The 17590-nt window shown below is 49.5% G+C and overlaps 1 protein-coding gene across 1 annotated transcript in view; it reads right to left on the bottom strand.

Moving 5' to 3' along the window:
• The window catches only part of Hipk2 (homeodomain interacting protein kinase 2), a 168283-nt gene that overhangs the window by 97024 nt on the left and 53669 nt on the right, over positions 1-17590 (bottom strand). The window contains exon 2 of the mRNA XM_051174732.1: positions 12473-13556. Coding sequence (XP_051030689.1) covers positions 12473-13556 — 1084 coding nt within the window. The remainder of the gene's footprint in view (positions 1-12472; positions 13557-17590) is intronic.

The raw sequence follows: 17590 nt of genomic DNA, 5'->3' as shown, positions 1-17590 counted from the left end.
TGAAGGAGTGGGGAGGTTAGGTTCGAGCCTGATGGAGTGAAAGCAGGAGTATCCAAGCTGAAGGTTCAGGCTGGAGGTGGCTAGTGAGTGACAGCGTGGCTGGGGAGGGACAGAACCGCCACATCCGGGAATCACAGGCTGGGGGTGCAGAGGACAGGCTAAGACGGGAGGGACTAACAGAAAATGGAGGGGCAAGCTTCAGGTAAGGGTTCCAGCTGGGAGGAAGACAGTAAGCCATGGAAGAGCGACCTTAGCAATGCTCACACTAACGTGGTGTGGCCAGAGTGCTCCATGCCGGATAGAGTAGCACAGCTAACAGTTGCTGTGACCAAGAGGTCTGCTCAGCAAACACAAGGCATGTTCCCTGTCAACTTCAACCACGCCACCAGGGATGCCAAGAAATACCCTCATTCTCATGACCTTGTTTCTTCCAAGGAAACAAGGAGAGCTTCTGCAAGCGAGGAAGGACATGGTTGGCCTTGAGCTGCAGTGTAGCTGTGTGTGGGGCCCAGGAAGAGCTGCCAAGTCATCCTCCAAGGCCCTGCAGCTGAGACTCGGCAAGACCACCTTACACGTCCAGGACAGCCAGCAGGTGCTCTCACTCCAGGGGCAAATGGTCTTTCCTACAAAACTGGCCACTTTTTATACCGAGTATGAAAATGCCTAGAAACGGGAGGCCTCGGGCGGGAAGTACTGCAGGGGACCCCACTGTCACATAAGGGATGGCGAGCAGGCCAAAGCATGGCGTGTGGGAGGGGTGACCCGGAGGGACAGAGCTCAGGACTGGAAGCCCGTGTCGCGAAGTCCAGAGTGGGCGCCTCAGCTGTGACCCGGAGGGACAGAGTGGGCACCTCAGCTGTGACCCGGAGGGACAGAGTGGGCACCTCAGCGTCCGCTCACTGTCCCGTGAGGGCGAGCACTGACCGAAGCTGCTTGCGTTCCGTGCTTCCGTCAGCTGCAGCTGGTTATTCCACGCTTGTTTTTCTAGGCCCCTCCCTCCCCACACGCAGCCATTTCCAGAAATGACTGTTCCCCTCTTTCTGACCCTTCTCTGACAGGATAAACAAGACATCTTTTACCCAAATACCACAGGGCAAAACAAAAACAGGAAGAGAAATCAGGCACACTAAAGTTAAAATTACCATGTGTTTTTAGAAGTTTTCTTTTTTTTTTTTTAAAGAGGAAATATTTACATTTTTAATTTTGAAAAGGAATTTTAAATTGATGCTGTTGTGTTTAGCTTTGGCTCATGCACAGACTCGCTCTACCGCCCTCCACTCAGAGGGCACACAGCCCCACTGGCCTCTGACCCTTGCTGCTCATCAGGGTGACGTCTGGCTCTCTATATGCACAAGCCATTTATGTTCCAGGGTTCACAGTTGGTGCTTTTGTATCTGCCTACAAAACTAAGAGGACTAGGATGCATTTCTTGAGGTAGGTACATGGAGAGAAGGTGGCATCAGCAGTTTGTTCTGGCGACAGAGCTCTTATTTCCATGGCCAGCATCTATGTAAGTCAGAATCCCACTGGAGGCTGTCCCTCACGCACAAGAACTCGGGATCTAGGGATGCTGGACCAGTCTACTTACTGCCACTTACTACACACATGGGATAATAAACACACATGCATAGCACAACTAGCCCACATACTCCACAGTGCTGTGTCTGAGGGGAAATCGTCAGCATCCCTCTTGTCTCTGACCTTTAGGATGATGAGATTGAGATAGGAAGGCTCATCAGGTATCAAATACAATTGTGTCCCTTTCCTGTGACTCTCCTCTAGTCCCTGCCCTAGTCACAGGCCACAGGATAGCAGCAGGGGTGCAGCAGCAGTGTGGCAGTGAGTCAGACTTTCAAGATAGATTGGTACATCCCCTTCCTCCCCACCAAGCACGGGCTAAGCCTCTGCCCACACACATGTTACTCTGCCTATGTGCTGCTCCCTTTGCAGCGCCCTCTGTCACCCTCTTGTGGGGAGAAGCCATTAGCCACATCCCTGGTCTGCAGGTGTGCTCCCTGAACCCCTCTGGAAGGGAAGTGATGCACGATGCTTGGGGGATGGGGCATCTTGTAAAGTGCGAACCATGCCAGATGAGACGCACAGCCATTCCACGTCAGGGAGACTTGTGGGACCTGGGAGGCGACGGTATGGTGCTATGGCCCAGATGCCCCAGTGCTGAACTGAACCCATGGAGCTGCCCATTTGTCTCATATGACATCATGAGTTACCATTTCCTGTCTTAAAAAAGAAGCCTCAGAGAGGGTTGGAAACTTGCCTGAAGTCACACAGTCATAAAGTAGCAGATGTAGAAATGAAACCCAGGTCTGTCTGCTACATATAGTAACGGTGGCAAAAGGAACACGTACAGCGCTAACAACAGTGGATTACAGCAGCAGCTAGTATTTAGGAGTTCTTCCTCTGCCCCAGGCCCATGCACAGCAGCTTATGATGAGCTCTCTTCTCTCCAGGAAGTCTTTGTTCACACGGGCTAGAGGGTGCCTGCATATCATATCCTAAACGCTCAAAACCAGAAAAGAAACAAGAGGTCATGGAACCCAGGGTGCCATCTCCAGCTCCCGTAGCAGGCTTTACCTGTCCCCCTGGGGTAGCCCTTTCTCACTTTCTAAATGGGACCAAGTAGATGCTGGCCGACTTTGGTGAATTGGCCACTTAAAGGTTAGTTAGGACCACTGCCTTCAGGTTTTAACTGCAGTCTGACTGGCACAGAGATGTGCTGGCAAAACACAGTGCGTGCGTGCGCGTTTTGTATGATTCCTCAAGAGGCTGAAGTTTAGTCCCTATGATCTAGGGCTCAGAGAAGCCAAATGACATGAACTCAAGACTTTTCAACAGGTACAGGATTTGTCTGAGGAATAACACAGAGCTTGGCAGGCAGAGGTGCCTGGTACATGACAGAGAGTTGTATTATGACGCACAGGAAACTGCTGTTATCACCCACCACCCATTTCTGTAGTCATCCCTCTCCACATGTGAGTGTTAGGGGGCGGTAGCTCCAACCTGCACACTGAATGGACAGTGTATGGGAACAAAGTGGCTGACCTCGCATGACCTCCCATCTGCCTCTGCCATTTCCACTCTTGGGCCTACCTGTCCTCAGCACGTCTGTAGACCATCTCAGGCCAGCCCTGCACTACCCTGGAGGAAGGCTACTGGTGTTACAGTGGAGATGACACTCACTCTTACTAGCTTCAGGTCCCTATATCCCCTAAACACGGCACAGAACTGAGCTTTACATTCTTTGCCTGTAAGTCTTAAATCTGCCTACAGAAGCATTTTCTTTTCCATCCCTTTCCACTTACAAACACCACCCCTGCCGTTCTTACGCTGTGCACACTCCTCACGGGGAAATGGAGTTCCACGGCCTGCAGCAGCGGTTCACAGGCACTATGACGGCCAGCACTTCTGCTAGCCCTTACTTACTCCTGTTTTGTGGATCATCTACCAAAGAGCCCACCTGCACTCAAACCCTGTTTGTCTCAGGGATCTGCTTAAGGAGCCGTAAGGCAATGGCTCCTTAATGTCACCCTCCCAACTTCTCTCCGGCGTCAAGGGCCATGCACTTGGGTACCCTCCAAACATTGACCCACCAGCTGGCACAAGCTGTGTGTGGCTTGTTTCATCTCAGTCACCCTGCTTCACAACTCCATGTGAGCCAGAAGCTGCTGGGGACAGGAAAGAGCCGGGCTGCCCTGCACCTCCTTCGCAGGGCGGTGAGCTAGGGACCCGTTGGAGGACAAAGGTCAGCAGAGGCTGCTGCCACGGGGAAGACTTGAAGCAGTTGCAGGCCCCGACCCCCAGGAGGATGAGCACAGTGACTGAGGGTAACACGCGCCACTGCTCCTCAGTTTGGACGGAGGCAGGGCCAAGACAAGGGGGCTCATCCCTCTCAGGCTGCAGAAACCCTGCATAGCTAAGGCCGCTCCCACTGCGGTCTTTAGAGCTCAGCATAAAACACAGTGCCTGGCACACACTGGGAATTCAAAGAGTTGTTTATGTGATGCCCGGATGGGAACTGTGGCTCTCAACCCAGCTGAGGCACAGGGAGTGCGCCTGAGTGATGCTGATAGGTGCTATCTGCTAAAGTTCCACAGCACTATCGCCTCTGCTGGACCCCTGCCTTCTTATCCCCACCCACTGTAAAACACACCCGAGTGTGCCAACCCTCAAGGCCTTGTCTATCACCCTCTCCACTTTTGTGTTTCCACATCCCCACCACCGAGTGTTAGGAGTTTAGCCACAAATGGGCCTTCCGAGGAGCTACCTACCACTCAGAAGAAAGATCAAGAGCTCAGGGCCAGGCTGGCACCAGTATCCCCTTCTCTAACCTTGACAAGACGCGCTACGCACTGAGAGGAGACTTATGCAGCCCACACCCTCCGCAGCACATTTGCAAAGAACGGCAATGACCATAGCAACAAAGGCGGCAGGAGGCGACTGCAGAAGGATGGAGATGTGTGGTCTTTATCTACAAACTTTACAGTTCACAGCTGCAACTTGTCAACAGCCTTCTGAATGTAAATTCCTCGTTAAAAGTGTTAAGAAGAAAAGCAGTCAGGCACAATGACACGGGCCTGTAATTCCAGCTACTCAGGAGGCTGAGGCAGGGGGACTGTAAGTTTAAGGCTAACCTAGAGTAACAGACAGAATTCAAGGCCAACCCAAGCAACTTAGTGAGACACTATCATAAAACACACACAGAGGGGTAAAGGGGGTGGGTGGGCAGGGATGTAGCTGAGTATGAGGCACTTGGTATCATGCCCAAGGCCCTGTGTTCAATCCCCAGTACTAGAAGGAAAACAAGAAGGGGAAAGGGAGGAGAGGAGGAAAGCATTTGCTGGGAAACTTGACCAATAGCTGGTCCCACTCCCGGCATACCTGCCTACTAAATTAGTTTAGCACGGTAGCTATCCCTAATTCCTAACAAGCACCATGGGGTTGCAGGGTCCCTAGAGCTCACTTTGAAAACAACTGGCCTAACCCTTGAGCCCAAGGGTGGTCCCAGCCCTCCCATCTTCGGGCTTAGAGGGATGCAGCTGGAGCCCTACACCAAGGCCGAGAGCCGCTGTTTCCAGGGCAGCGGCAGCACTTGTGCGACTGGGCCCTCAGGCCCCAGGGACACTTGGGAGGCGGCTGCTCTGCTGTCTGGGGCGCATGCTCATCTCCTGTTTTGAACATGTGCTCTCGGCTTTCCTTTCATGCGCACCCATCTCCTTTCTGTCTCTGTGCGCATCAGCACCCGTGTGGAGTGCGGCACAGTACCGCGTGTCGCCCTTTCTCATACGCGCCCATGGCTGCATGTCGTGTATGGGCTTCACTGTGTACCTAAGTCAGAGTTCAGGGGCAGACACGAGCCCTTGCTCTCCTGTGTATGGCGAGGCTGCAGCGCAGAGATACTCAAGTACCCACAGACTACAGCACTGAAAATTATTTTGTATTTATTAACAATTACCAGGTAGTTATGAACATAAATTAATAATTACTGAACGACTAATTTCAAAATGTATACTATATAACTGAAGGTCCCAGACACAACGGAGATTTGAAGGCAGCTAACCAGCCCAGGTAACTTACTGATCACTTCTTCATAGAAGCAGAACAGTGTTTCCGATTGTTTTCACGTGTAAGTTGGCACATGAGACTGTCAGTACGCTGGATAGCTTTCACATACTATCTATCCTCCAATGTGAGCCAGCACATGCCTCTCCTGCTGCCTCTATTAGTAACAGAAGGCAAGTTTAAGAGCTAACGTTTGCCATACATAACTGCTTGCAGAGCTCTTTTTTTTTTTCCAGAATGGGCCAGTCACTTTTTATATATTATGATCTGTGTAAGTTATATTATTTTTGAAACTTGTGTTTGTGGGCTCCATTGGAGCCCACAGTCTGTACTGCGGAATATGCCCTGTTTGTGTTCATGGGAAATGAAGGAAGGTTCCCTGGGGGTTAATGATACCAGAGTCACCCACAGAGGAAATACTTTCTACCATAGCCAGAATCCCTACCTCTGACCCACAGCCTGATAAGCACAAGTCCTGGCCACAATTAGCCAGATTATTTTTGAAACTTGTGTTTGTGGGCTCCATTGGAGCCCACAGTCTGTACTGCGGAATATGCCCTGTTTGTGTTCATGGGAAATGAAGGAAGGTTCCCTGGGGGTTAATGATACCAGAGTCACCCACAGAGGAAAGACTTTCTACCATAGCCAGAATCCCCACCTCTGACCCACAGCCTGATAAGCACAAGTCCTGGCCACAATTAGCCAGATGGAACAGTGTGGGAGGCTCACAGCTAAATCTCTCCAGTGAGTCAGGGGAGCGGGCGTGGGGGCGGGGCCAGGACTGAGGCTAAAGACTATTACTTTGTAGTGGTGGTGGGATTTGAAACCAGGTCCTAGCAGACCGGAACTCTGGAAGAGGGAGCAAAGCCACCCAACAAAACAAGAATACAAACACCAAACTGTTCTCTGCTAAATCAGTTCTGTGATCAACTATCAGAAAAGTCAAATGCACTAAAGGGTCCACAGTCCGACTACAGGGAGGGTAATGATACAACCTACACCTCTGTCCTCCTTCCCGAATGCAGTTATTTGCTGGCCTTTGTGTCTCCCACCAAGTGTTGGTCTATTTTGCCTTTTTTCCAACTGATTATACCATCACTGACCTCATCAGATTATTATTGCTTCTTCAAGAATGTACAGAAGCTTCCAACTCATAGCTCGACTGAACACCATCCAGCCCCTGATGCTTTATTCAAAACTCTGCACTGTCAGACCTCACATCTCTACCACTGTGCTCCAACCCAGGCCTGGAGCTGCTTGCATGTCCCTGTGTTTCCCCCACATTCCCGCTCATTATAAACGGCGCCCAGACCTCTCACACTTCCTTGGAGATCTACCCCGAGATCCCTTCACCACAGCTTTCACTCCGTACTCAGCCCATGCTGCGAAATTCCTTCACTGAACTTTGTAGGCTGTCTATTCCCTTCTACCATCCATTTCAATCGCGTATACAATGGGTTTGTGAGAAGCAGCTGTTGGAATACCAAATATCAGAATTATATTTCTAGGAATTTTTCTCATCTGAAAGAGGAAATTAACTCAAAATTTGAGAGCATATCTTACTTGCTATATCCTCAAATATGTATATATTCAGTGTATGACATAATGAATGGAATTAAAATTTCCATCTTTACCTAAAAACCTCTGCACCCAAAAGAATCAAATGAAAACGAATAAAGAAAATTACATGCATGTACACTGTCCTAAGGTTTTGTGTTTTTATGTCTTTCCTACCTATCTGTCTATCTGTGTACCTACATAGCTAGTTATTTTTTGTGTCAGGGTTGGCAGCAAGCGCCTTTACCCTGAACCATCTCACCAGCCCTTATGCCTGGGTTTTTATGTTCACTTTTGGGATTCAGAACGATGGTCTTACAACTCTCAAGAAAACATCTATACAGAATACTTTTGAATAGCGCAGAGCAGAAACAAAATTGTACACATTGTCACCTTTGACTATCTTTTGTCCAACAGTAGTGTTTGTGTGTGTGTGTTTCAGAGTTTAATATTTGTTTTTAATTTAGAGGTCATATTGACAGCAGAAATAACCCAGCACCAGTTAATTGCTTACTCAAAAAACCAAAACCTTGGGACCAATGTAGAATTAAATAATGACCGGGTAGGTACTTCTGTAGTGAGTTGGTAAAGGCACACGGTCATCTGCCACTGTGCTCTGGGGGCATGAGCACCTGAAGGGTAGCACCGTGTGTGTGTGTGTGTGTGTGTGTGTGTGTGTGTGTGTGTGTGTGTGTGCGCGCGCGCGTGCGTGCGTGCGTGTGCGTGTGTGGTCCTGCCCTCAGCCCAAACAGGGTTTCTCAAGAGTCAGTCTCTGGGGTGGCGTAGAGGACGGAGACTTCCACGGGTCAGGGATCTCTTCCCCACCGAGGGCACAGTAGCTCTGGGATGGGGTCTGAAAGAATTCTCTCCAACAAGCTCTCCAGCTTCTTAGCTCTGCTGACATTACCCTCAGGGCTAACCTTCAGGACACAGTCAAGTTGGAAGACCCCCTCCACCCCACCGTTAGACTCACAAAGACCAGAAAAAGCAACCCTGTTTCCTTACGGCACGTATGGGACTGTCCTCACAGCAGTTCTGTGGCAGGCTAGAAATAGAGCGTGAGTAAGGCCGCACGGGAAGGGAAGGGAAGGCAGGCATTCCTTTCCTATACTGACTGAGTGAAAGTTCAAAATAACCAACAAAGCCAACACTGCCCACAGAAGTAATCGCGTTTTTCTAAGGATACTTCAAATTAGGATGTTGCAAACAAATGAGCTAGGTCCACTTAGGGACAGAATTTTGAGACTTTTGAGTTTTACCTTTTAGTACATACCTCTCTCACCCCAAATCTAAACTGTGTACCTCATAAAACTATTTCATTTACAAAAGGAAAACCTTTAATGTAAGAGAAATAAGTTAACCTACTCGTGGGTTTTTACTTGTTTTTGAAACTTTACTTAAATTTTAAGCTTTGCTTAATCTTTAAACCTGGTCAGTTTCAACCTTTGAGTAATGCACATAATTGTATGCAGCCAAGTGTGAGTCTGAGAAGCCCCCCCCCCCCACCCTGTACTGAGCATACTCTTCCGTGCCCTGTGCCTCTCTGCCTAAATACTTCATCAACTCTCTAACTCTGCTGCACCCGGCCCTCCACAAAGCTCTTTCCGTGGCCTTGTTGAGAATCCAGCTTAGCTGAGCAGACCGCTGACAGGAGAGGGGCCCTGGGCTCAGTGACTGGTCAGGCAGAGGGGCCCTGGGCTCAGTGACTGGTGCAGGCAGAGGGGCTCTGGGCTCAGTGACTGGTGCAGGCAGAGGGGCTCTGGGCTCAGTGACTGGTGCAGGCAGAGGGGCCCTGGGCTCAGTGACTGGTGCAGGCAGAGGGGCTCTGGGCTCAGTGACTGGTGCAGGCAGAGGGGCCCTGGGCTCAGTGACTGGTGCAGGCTCCTGGGGCTCTGAGCTCAGTGACTGGTGCAGGCACTGGGGCCCTGGGCTCAGTGACTGGTGCAGGCAGAGGGGCCCTGGGCTCAGTGACTGGTGCAGGCACTGGGGCCCTGGGCTCAGTGACTGGTGCAGGCAGAGGGGCCCTGGGCTCAGTGACTGGTGCAGGCAGAGGCAAGCACACACCTAGCTGCTGGGGAACTAGGTGGTTTCCAGGCCACCCCTTCCTTCCCAGGCCCCTCCGGCTAAAAACAGGAAATTTACACTATTTTCAATCATGCCTGACAGGGGGTCACGGGAGTGGCACTTAATATAGTAGTATTGAAAATGAGAGGGCAGAGCACAGTCACCCTTTGGAGGTGAGGTGTCCCTAGTGGCTAATGTGCCAGGCTGAAGGCGGGGGACCCCTCGGGAAAGACAGGCCTTGTAGGACAAAGGCCATGTGGGAATGTAATGGCATCTCTGTCCAGGCAGCCAGAAAACACCCCACCTCTCTCAAAATGTCCATGAAAGTGTGCTCTTCTAGGACAAGGGTCTTAATGACAGACAATCAAAGAGTTTCTCTTGTCCCCTTTCCTCAAGTGAAAGGTGAAGTTGTGGGACCTACACTGCCGGTCCTCCACAGCAATGACAAATGGCTCAAAGCTGGATGCTGTTCTCAAAGGTCCCGCAGACCTGGGTGGCAGGCAGCTGAGGTCTGTGGAAGTAAGGACACAGACGCAGGAAGGAGGGATGACTGCCTGCTGAGGAATGGCGGGCAGGCTCCTAAGTGCCCACAGGACGCAAAGAGCCTTCATCACCCCTCAAATGAGGCCCTCAAATGGCTGACTAGGCCTGAAAGCAGGTGAGGAGGAACATGAAGTTCAAGCAGAGGATTTAGCCCTGCCCCAGTTCCCATGGATACGTCACTGCCATCCTAGCTCAGAACATCTTTCTGAGTTATGGTGACTGCAGAGTCCTCAGCAGGAGGGGTGGACAGTGAGCTCTTAGCAGTGGCACAGAGGGCCTCGGAGCAGTCCCAAATGTAACTTGAGTCACATTTCGCTACAAGGATGCATTGATTATTAAACATAGTTAGCCTCCATGCTTAATTTTTAGCAAACTTCAGTGAAGCTGGATTGTGTTCACTAGAGCAATACAGGTTAACTAAATAATAGAACTTTCACACAGCCCTTGACTTGGCACAGTTTTCCCTATATTCAGGCCAAGAACTGGGAAGAAACAGCCTTTGGCACCCTGGATTTGTAAGTCTAAATTAAAGTGGCAGCGACAGCCTCCATTGTACAGTAACTAGAAAAACGCTCCAGCAATGGCCACCTCTGAGACATTTCCCTGTACTGACCCATACTGAGTTGGCTTTCAAGGAAGGGCCAGGACCTCTCAGAGAATAACGGTTGTTGGCCTCCTCTACCAAGGAGCGTACCGTTTCCCATTGTCCAGCCCCACCTTCCTGGGCGGCTCCAGCAGTGGGCCCATGGCTCCCCCCAGGCTGAATGGGGGAAAGAAACCGAGCAGGGGTAGATTGATCCTCACAAACATGTAGACACCTGTGAGAACTCGTCCTAAGAGCAGAGGGTGTATCTGAAGTCAGAGAGAAAACCATCACTAGCAAGAGCTCCTACAACGCAGGAGTCCCTCTTCAGAGGGACGGAGAGGACCTGAGACCCATGTTTTGAGTCAGATCAAAACACAAGACAAAGGAAGGTGGAGAGCATGGACGGAACAGGAGACATGTGACTGATCCGTGAGAGCAGCAAGTCAGAGGAGGCCACACAGGCAGGTGGTCAGCCTTCAGAACAGGTCGAAGGTCAGCGGTGTTACCGCCGAAGGTCAGCTCAAGTCTGTCCAGTCTGTCCTCTGCACCCTTGAAGAAGGTGTGGGGAGCACATCCACCACCAGTGCAAGAAGTCCTGGGATTCTCCTATTACTGCCACAAGCCAACCTCTTAGATGACGGTCGGCCTACCTTTTCATGCGAATTTTGAGTTTCTTTTCTTGCCAATTTCTGCCTCTGTGGACTGGCCACTACTACTTCCAGCATGGCCCTTTGCCATTCTACAGCCCTAGGCTATGCCAACTAGAACTGGCATAAAAACCCCAGCTTCCAGCTCACAGATCAGGGAATGAGAAGACGTAGAAGGTGGGCAGTGAGCACAAATCACACAGCTAGTCAGTGTAGGGATCAGCCCTGTTCTGGATTCTACTGATGCCAAAGCCTGCAGCATGCTGGAGACTCCTGAGTGGCCAGGGCCTTGTTTACAGCCTTGCAGCTAGCTAGCATTGTGCAAGGTCCACCCCCCATCCCCTACCCCCACCCCTGCCCAGAGGGTCATCAGTTGAAAGAATGGTCCTCAGTGTACTGATGGCAGGAGGTGGACGGTCTGGTGGGAGCTCCTTGGAAGGAATTAACCCCTGAGATACTTCTCTTCAATAAAAGTTGTCTTAAAATCTTGAATCTCTTATTCCTGTGCATGATCCCACAACTGTGAGGCCATCTACCTAAGGCTGTTAGTAGCATCATGACCTTGAACTTACAGAACTTGAGCTAAATAAACCTTTTTTCTTTACAAAATTATCCAGCCTTGGTTATTTCATAATAATAATAATAATAATAATAATAATAATAATAGCGGTGCACAGGGTGGCAGGGGTAGATGTCCCCTGACATAAACATATCACGGGAGTGTAACTGGTCCCAGGACAAAGATCTTCCCTCCTTCCAGTCCCTTCCACAGGAACGTAAGTCTTCTCAGAACACTGCTATCAACCTATTACACCCTCCCCCCAAACCCCTGCTTGTCTGAAGTTTCCAGAACTTTTTCCTAGGTACTGCTCATAAATCCCGTCTGGCCAGGCAGTTCATCCTCGTCCCCTAAACGAGCCGTGCATTTTGCTGCCCTGGGCGTGTTATTGGCACACCCCTTCCTGTTGTAGCTACCTGGTCCTCTCCATCCCAAAGACCCTGACTTCTCCACTCTGCTCTTCACCTAGCTCCCACAATCCTCTCCAACTCCCAAAACCAGACCAAGAATGTTACTTGGATGCCTTCTTAGCTGGCTTCTCATTGACATTCCCATCTGCGTATATTTTAATTTTCAACTACATTAAGGTCTCTCTTTTTGTTTTTAAAAAGATTTATGTATTTTTGTTCATAACAGTGTTTGCCTGAACGTATGCATGTATACCATGTGTATGTCTGGAGTCCATAAGAGGGTGACGTGACGGATCGGGAACTAGATTTACTGGTAGTTGTAAGCGGCCACGTGGGTGCTGGGAACCAAACTACAGCTCTCTGCAGGAGCAGCAAGTGCTCTCAGCCACTCAGCATCTTCCCAGCCCCCACAGTAAGATCTCTTTCTGGCAGCAGCAAGCACTAGCTATGTTTGTGTCACTCTCTACACCCCTGTGGATGCCAGTGGACCTCCTTCACCCTAAGACACTCTCCATGGAAACAGTCTTACCTGTAGTATCTGGATTGCAAGTAGGTAGAGCAGACGGCTTTGGACACGTGACTGGCTGACCCGAAGTCGATGACCTTCACTCGGTATGGCTGTCTGGATGGATCTACCAGCATGATGTTCTCTGGTTTGAGGTCAGCATGGATAAGGCCCAGGCTTTTGAGTTTCATCAGAGCTGTAGCCACCTGCTGGAGGACTGGGCGGATGTACTTGAGGGGCAAGGGGCTAAACTTGTTCTGCTTCAGAAAGTCATAGAGGTTCTGCTCCAACATCTCAAAGACTAAGCACGTGTGGTTCTTGTGCTGGAAGCACTCGTAGGCCCGAACAAAGTTGTAGTCGTCAGCGCTCTCCGTGCTCAGCCGGGCTAGGATGCTCACTTCAATCTGGCCTTGCCGGGCATAGGAAGGGTGGTTCTTCAGGATCTTAATGGCCACAATCTCATTGGTACCCCGTTTCCAGCACTTGACCACTTGCCCGAATGTCCCTCTGCCCAGAAACTCTAACACCTCATAGGTGTTGGTCATGGAGCAGAGCACTTCGTGCTGCACCAGCTGGTAGTCGCCTTCACTGTTGGAGCCACTGTTTTTGGAGGTGGCAGTGGACGTGGTGGCAGTAGCCACAGTGGCCCCGCTGGCATTATTCGGAATCATGGGTGGATGCTCTTCAATGATCTGCACGCTGCTCGTGTTCTCAATCTCCTCGCTCTTCCGCTTGAGTCCACATTTTTGGTAGGTGTCAAGGAGGCTCACAGTGCTTCGCCGCATTAGGTTATGTGGTCCGCCGAGGACTTGCCCGGTGACAGAAGTGCTACTTGCTGATGTTACAACTATGTGTCCAGTACTTCCTGGGAAGATGATGGTCTGCTCGTAAGGTAGGCTTGGGTTTGGGATCGGCAAGGAGGTGCTGGCGGCTGTGGAGGCTGGCTGAGAAGGCGGTATGTCCTTGCTCTGGCTATACACTTTGCTGTGGGAGCCGTACCCAGTCATGTCCCAGCTGGAACTTGGCTCTACTTTAAGTTTCTTCACACTACAGAAGGCACTTGATTGAAGGGTGTGAGGGGAGAGAGCTCGCACATGTGAGGCCATACCTAAGAGGGAGGGAAAAGGGAAAATAAATATCTGAGTTACTCCTCCATGAGCGGACTCCACTGACTCATTTAGGCTCTGGTCAGATCGCCCTCCCACTTCAGAAGCAGCTGAGGGCCAGGAGATGGACTGGTGGGTAAAGTGTCGCGGTGGCGTATAGCCCTGAATACAGGCCCCCAGAACCCAGGAAAGCTGGGCAGTCACATCACCTGTGGTCCCAAAGCTCCCACACCAAGATGGGTGACACAGACAGGAAAATTTCCAGAAGCTCATGGGCTAGCTATCCGGGCATATACAGCAATGAACACGAGACCGTCTCTCAAACAAGGCCAAAGATAAGGCCTAACCCTGGCGCTGTCCTCCGGTCCCCACACAGTCCTTGGTGTTCACGTGCGCACATGTGCCCACACACACATATGCATGCGTAATGACTTAAAATGCAGCAGCCTGGAAAGCAAATCAGTCCCACTCAGAAGCATTCTAGTCCCCTTGTTTGTGAGACTAACGGTTCCCGGGTTCTGCCTTCAGACCTACCAGCCTTAGGAGGACAGGAGGCTCAGGAATAGAGTCAGAATCAGATACAGAACTGGGGCTTAGTCCACCATTTATTTCTTGTAACTGTACTTGTAACAGAAACCAATTCTTCGTTCCTGTTCAGGTTGCATCTTGTTAAATCTGGAGACTCTTATCAAGTACCCAGATAAGTACTACATACTTAGTTCTTCCGTGCAGTCAGCTTAGCCTTCTCAATTTGGTTCTCAATTAGAACCAAATAACCAGTTCTACCACTCTTAAGGACCATGTTCCCACACAAACTTCATCATAGGGACTCTCATGATATTCCGCATTCTGAATGAGACATACTCCCTACCATCTGGCATCCTGGTCTTCTTGAATTATGTAGCGTTGTAGATAGATGATTTGGTGTTTAGCTGGCTTAGAACATGCATCACTTTTCAGACAGGGCCAAATAGCAACACTCATGGGCTCCTTGCTAACCTATTTTGTCAACCTACACATTAATAATTTTTTCTAGAAAGTCCTGAGATTTCAGATGCTGGGGGGGGGGATAGCTCAGTCTAAGTAAGTGTTCACAATGCAGGCATAAAGGACTGAACATGATTTCTAGCACTGACAGAGAGAGAGAGAGAGAGAGAGAGAGAGAGAGAGAGAGAGAGAGAGAGAGAGAGAGAGAGAGAGAAAGTTGGGCATGGATTTGGATTCTTGGGGTTTAATTGGCTAGCCAGTGTAGCCTAATTGGTGAGCTCCAGATTCACTGAGAGACCTCATCTCAAAAAAAAAAAAAAAAAAAAAAAAAAAAAAGTGGAAAGTGATTAAAGGAGGCACAGATAGATGTCAACTTGTACCTGTATACACACACACACACACACACACACACACACACACACACACACAGTGGAAGTTGAGAGAAAGAAAGAACTATGATTTCATACTGACATATCTATAACCTAGATAATCTTGGAACTATTTAAGATCTTTCTGGAGTAACCATACAATTTATAATTATGGTAATACTGGAAAATATTTTAAATGTAATTCATTATATATGTGAAAACACACTAAGTGATAAGAAAGGGAAAACCCTTAAAGGTACAAGAAGGAACTAACACCAATTACCTTCTAAGCTGCCTCTGATAACCATTTCGTGCATGTATGTGTGTTCATGTGCACACACGTCTGAGTGTGCATGCATATGTGTACAGAGACCAGAGGTTGACAACAGGCGTCTTCCTCAGGCTCCATATTTTGGGAGTCAAGTCTCAGTGAGTCTGAGGCACACCACTTGACTAGACCGGCTACCCAGCAAGCCTCGGGGGTCTTCCTGTCTCATTTCCCCAGTGTCTGGGTTACAAACGCCTGGCTTTTTAGGTGAATGCTAAGGATGGGCCTCAAGTGCTGGTGCTTATGTGTCACACTGAATGAGCCACCCTCACCCCACCCCACCCCCACCATTTCTTACACAGCAGTTACAAAGTGGAGAGTCTGTCAAGCTTCCCTGGTATTTAGCCATCTAGCTTCAGCTGCTCTCTGACCCCCCGGCATTACCTAGAGTGATGGTTTAACATTTCCCTCTCAAGCCCATCACTTGTCCCCTGATGTTCCCTCTTCAGCAGATCCCCACCTGTCTCTTCCAGAATTCCAACGTCTGTCTCAGGTCCTGCTAGTCTCCTAATCCATATTTTTCCATCCCCCCCCCCCCCGAATCCTGTTTCAGCCATTCTTTTTCCTCGAAGCTGCTGATTCTCTACGTTTATTGGACAGGTCTTGAGTTGGTACTGAATAAAGTTGTCCAAGTGACTTATGGGCCTAGCCTCTCCCTTCAGGTGTGTGTGCATGCACAAACTTCCAAGTCGAGGGCAGCAGCAGGGCAGTCACAGCCCTCTCTTACTCTCCTTACCTGTAAATGGAAGCTCTCCTCTCCCATGCTCCCTCTCCACCCTCCCCCAGCGTATTCAGACACGGTAGCCCTGTGTTCTTCAGGTGAAAACTTCCCTTCAGCCTCTTCCCTTCGCCTGTCTGCAGCATCTGACACTGCTGACCGTGTCTTCCCTCTTGAAGCTCTTATCTACACTAATGCGAATCTCTAACTGCCTTCCTCCTCCCTGCGGCTAATTACACAGGGTGAAGGCAGTTCCTTCTCCCCCTCCTCTAAAATGCCGGTGCTCCCAGCATTCTCTTTCCCGTGGACGGCACCATTCATTCAGACAGCGTAAGCAGCCGTCCCCACCGGAATGTCCCACCCATACATTCCTGTCTCCTGCTACGTCAATGATCTAACCCTCCATTCTAACATTTCCAATTCTGTTAATACAGTATTTACTTATCTAGTTGCTTGGCTCCAAACTGTGGATTTACCTCGATGAGTCCCGATTTCCTCAACAGGCATAAGGTAGTCAGTCTCGATAGATTTATCTTTCCTTTTTTTTTTTTTATTAAAAAGTATTTAAATAACCATATAATGCAACTAACCATAAAAAGCAAAATGTCTCTTGAATCCAACGCTCTAGTTCCTGTTCTTTTTGCCACTCACTCCCAAGTTGGAATCATTACTTCTCTTTTTCCCCCTCCAAGACAGGATTTCTCTGTGTAACAGCCCTGGTTGTCCTGGGACTGCTTTGTAGACCAAGCTGTCCTTGAACTCACAGAGATCCACCTGCCTCTGTCTCCCAAGTGCTGGGATTAAAGACGTACTCCACCGTCACCCAGCTGAAATGATTACTTCTCAAAAGTAACCCTAAAGTAAATATAGGAACCTGGCCTACCTGAATGATCCTTTAACGCTCCTGTTTCTGGCCACCAGATTTGTCTTCCTACATAAGCTTCTGAGCATTGCTCCTCTGTCCAAAAGCTAATAGTGACTCCTTAGTATCCAGAAGGTAAAGCTGGAGAGACAACACACATCTTGATCCCAAACACTTGCTAGTTTTGTCTTCAACCACTGATTTTCCAGAAGTTTCATCTCTAGGCTGGCCGCGCTCATCTTCCCAGAACAGAGTCCCTTCTCTACTCACTTCACTCACTCTCCAGTAGGTTCTGCCTTCTGCATGGAGTCCCCGCTTCTCAACTGATCTAAAGACTATCCCGCTTAGAGCCCCAAGCCTGAGTTTTTGAGACAAGATCTCATATAGTCCAGGCTGGCCTCGAACTCTCTATGTAGGCAAGGATGACTAAGGTCTGATTCTCCTGCCTCCATCTCCCCAATGCTAGGATCACAGGTGTGAGTCACCACACCGCTAAGTAGTTCCTCTCTTAACCCTTTACATGGTTAAGTCATGTTCCTACACACTCTGACACCAAGGACCACAATGATACCTCAGACCTCTTTGGTTTTCCTCACACTTCCCATGGCAGGCCAAGCTTACAGTGTACCCTGACCACTGCTAACTGTCGAAAACCTGGAGCGTCTCCAGGCACACATATATCTAAGAAGCAGGCCTGACTCGAAATCAGAGAAAAACCTATCAGTACTTTTCTACCCAAATAAAGATTTGTAAAATGCAAGAGAGATGCATGG

Source organism: Phodopus roborovskii, unplaced genomic scaffold (assembly GCF_943737965.1).
Source record: "Phodopus roborovskii unplaced genomic scaffold, PHOROB, whole genome shotgun sequence".
NCBI lineage: Eukaryota > Metazoa > Chordata > Mammalia > Rodentia > Cricetidae > Phodopus > Phodopus roborovskii.
This window is presented reverse-complemented; position numbering and strand designations above follow the sequence as displayed.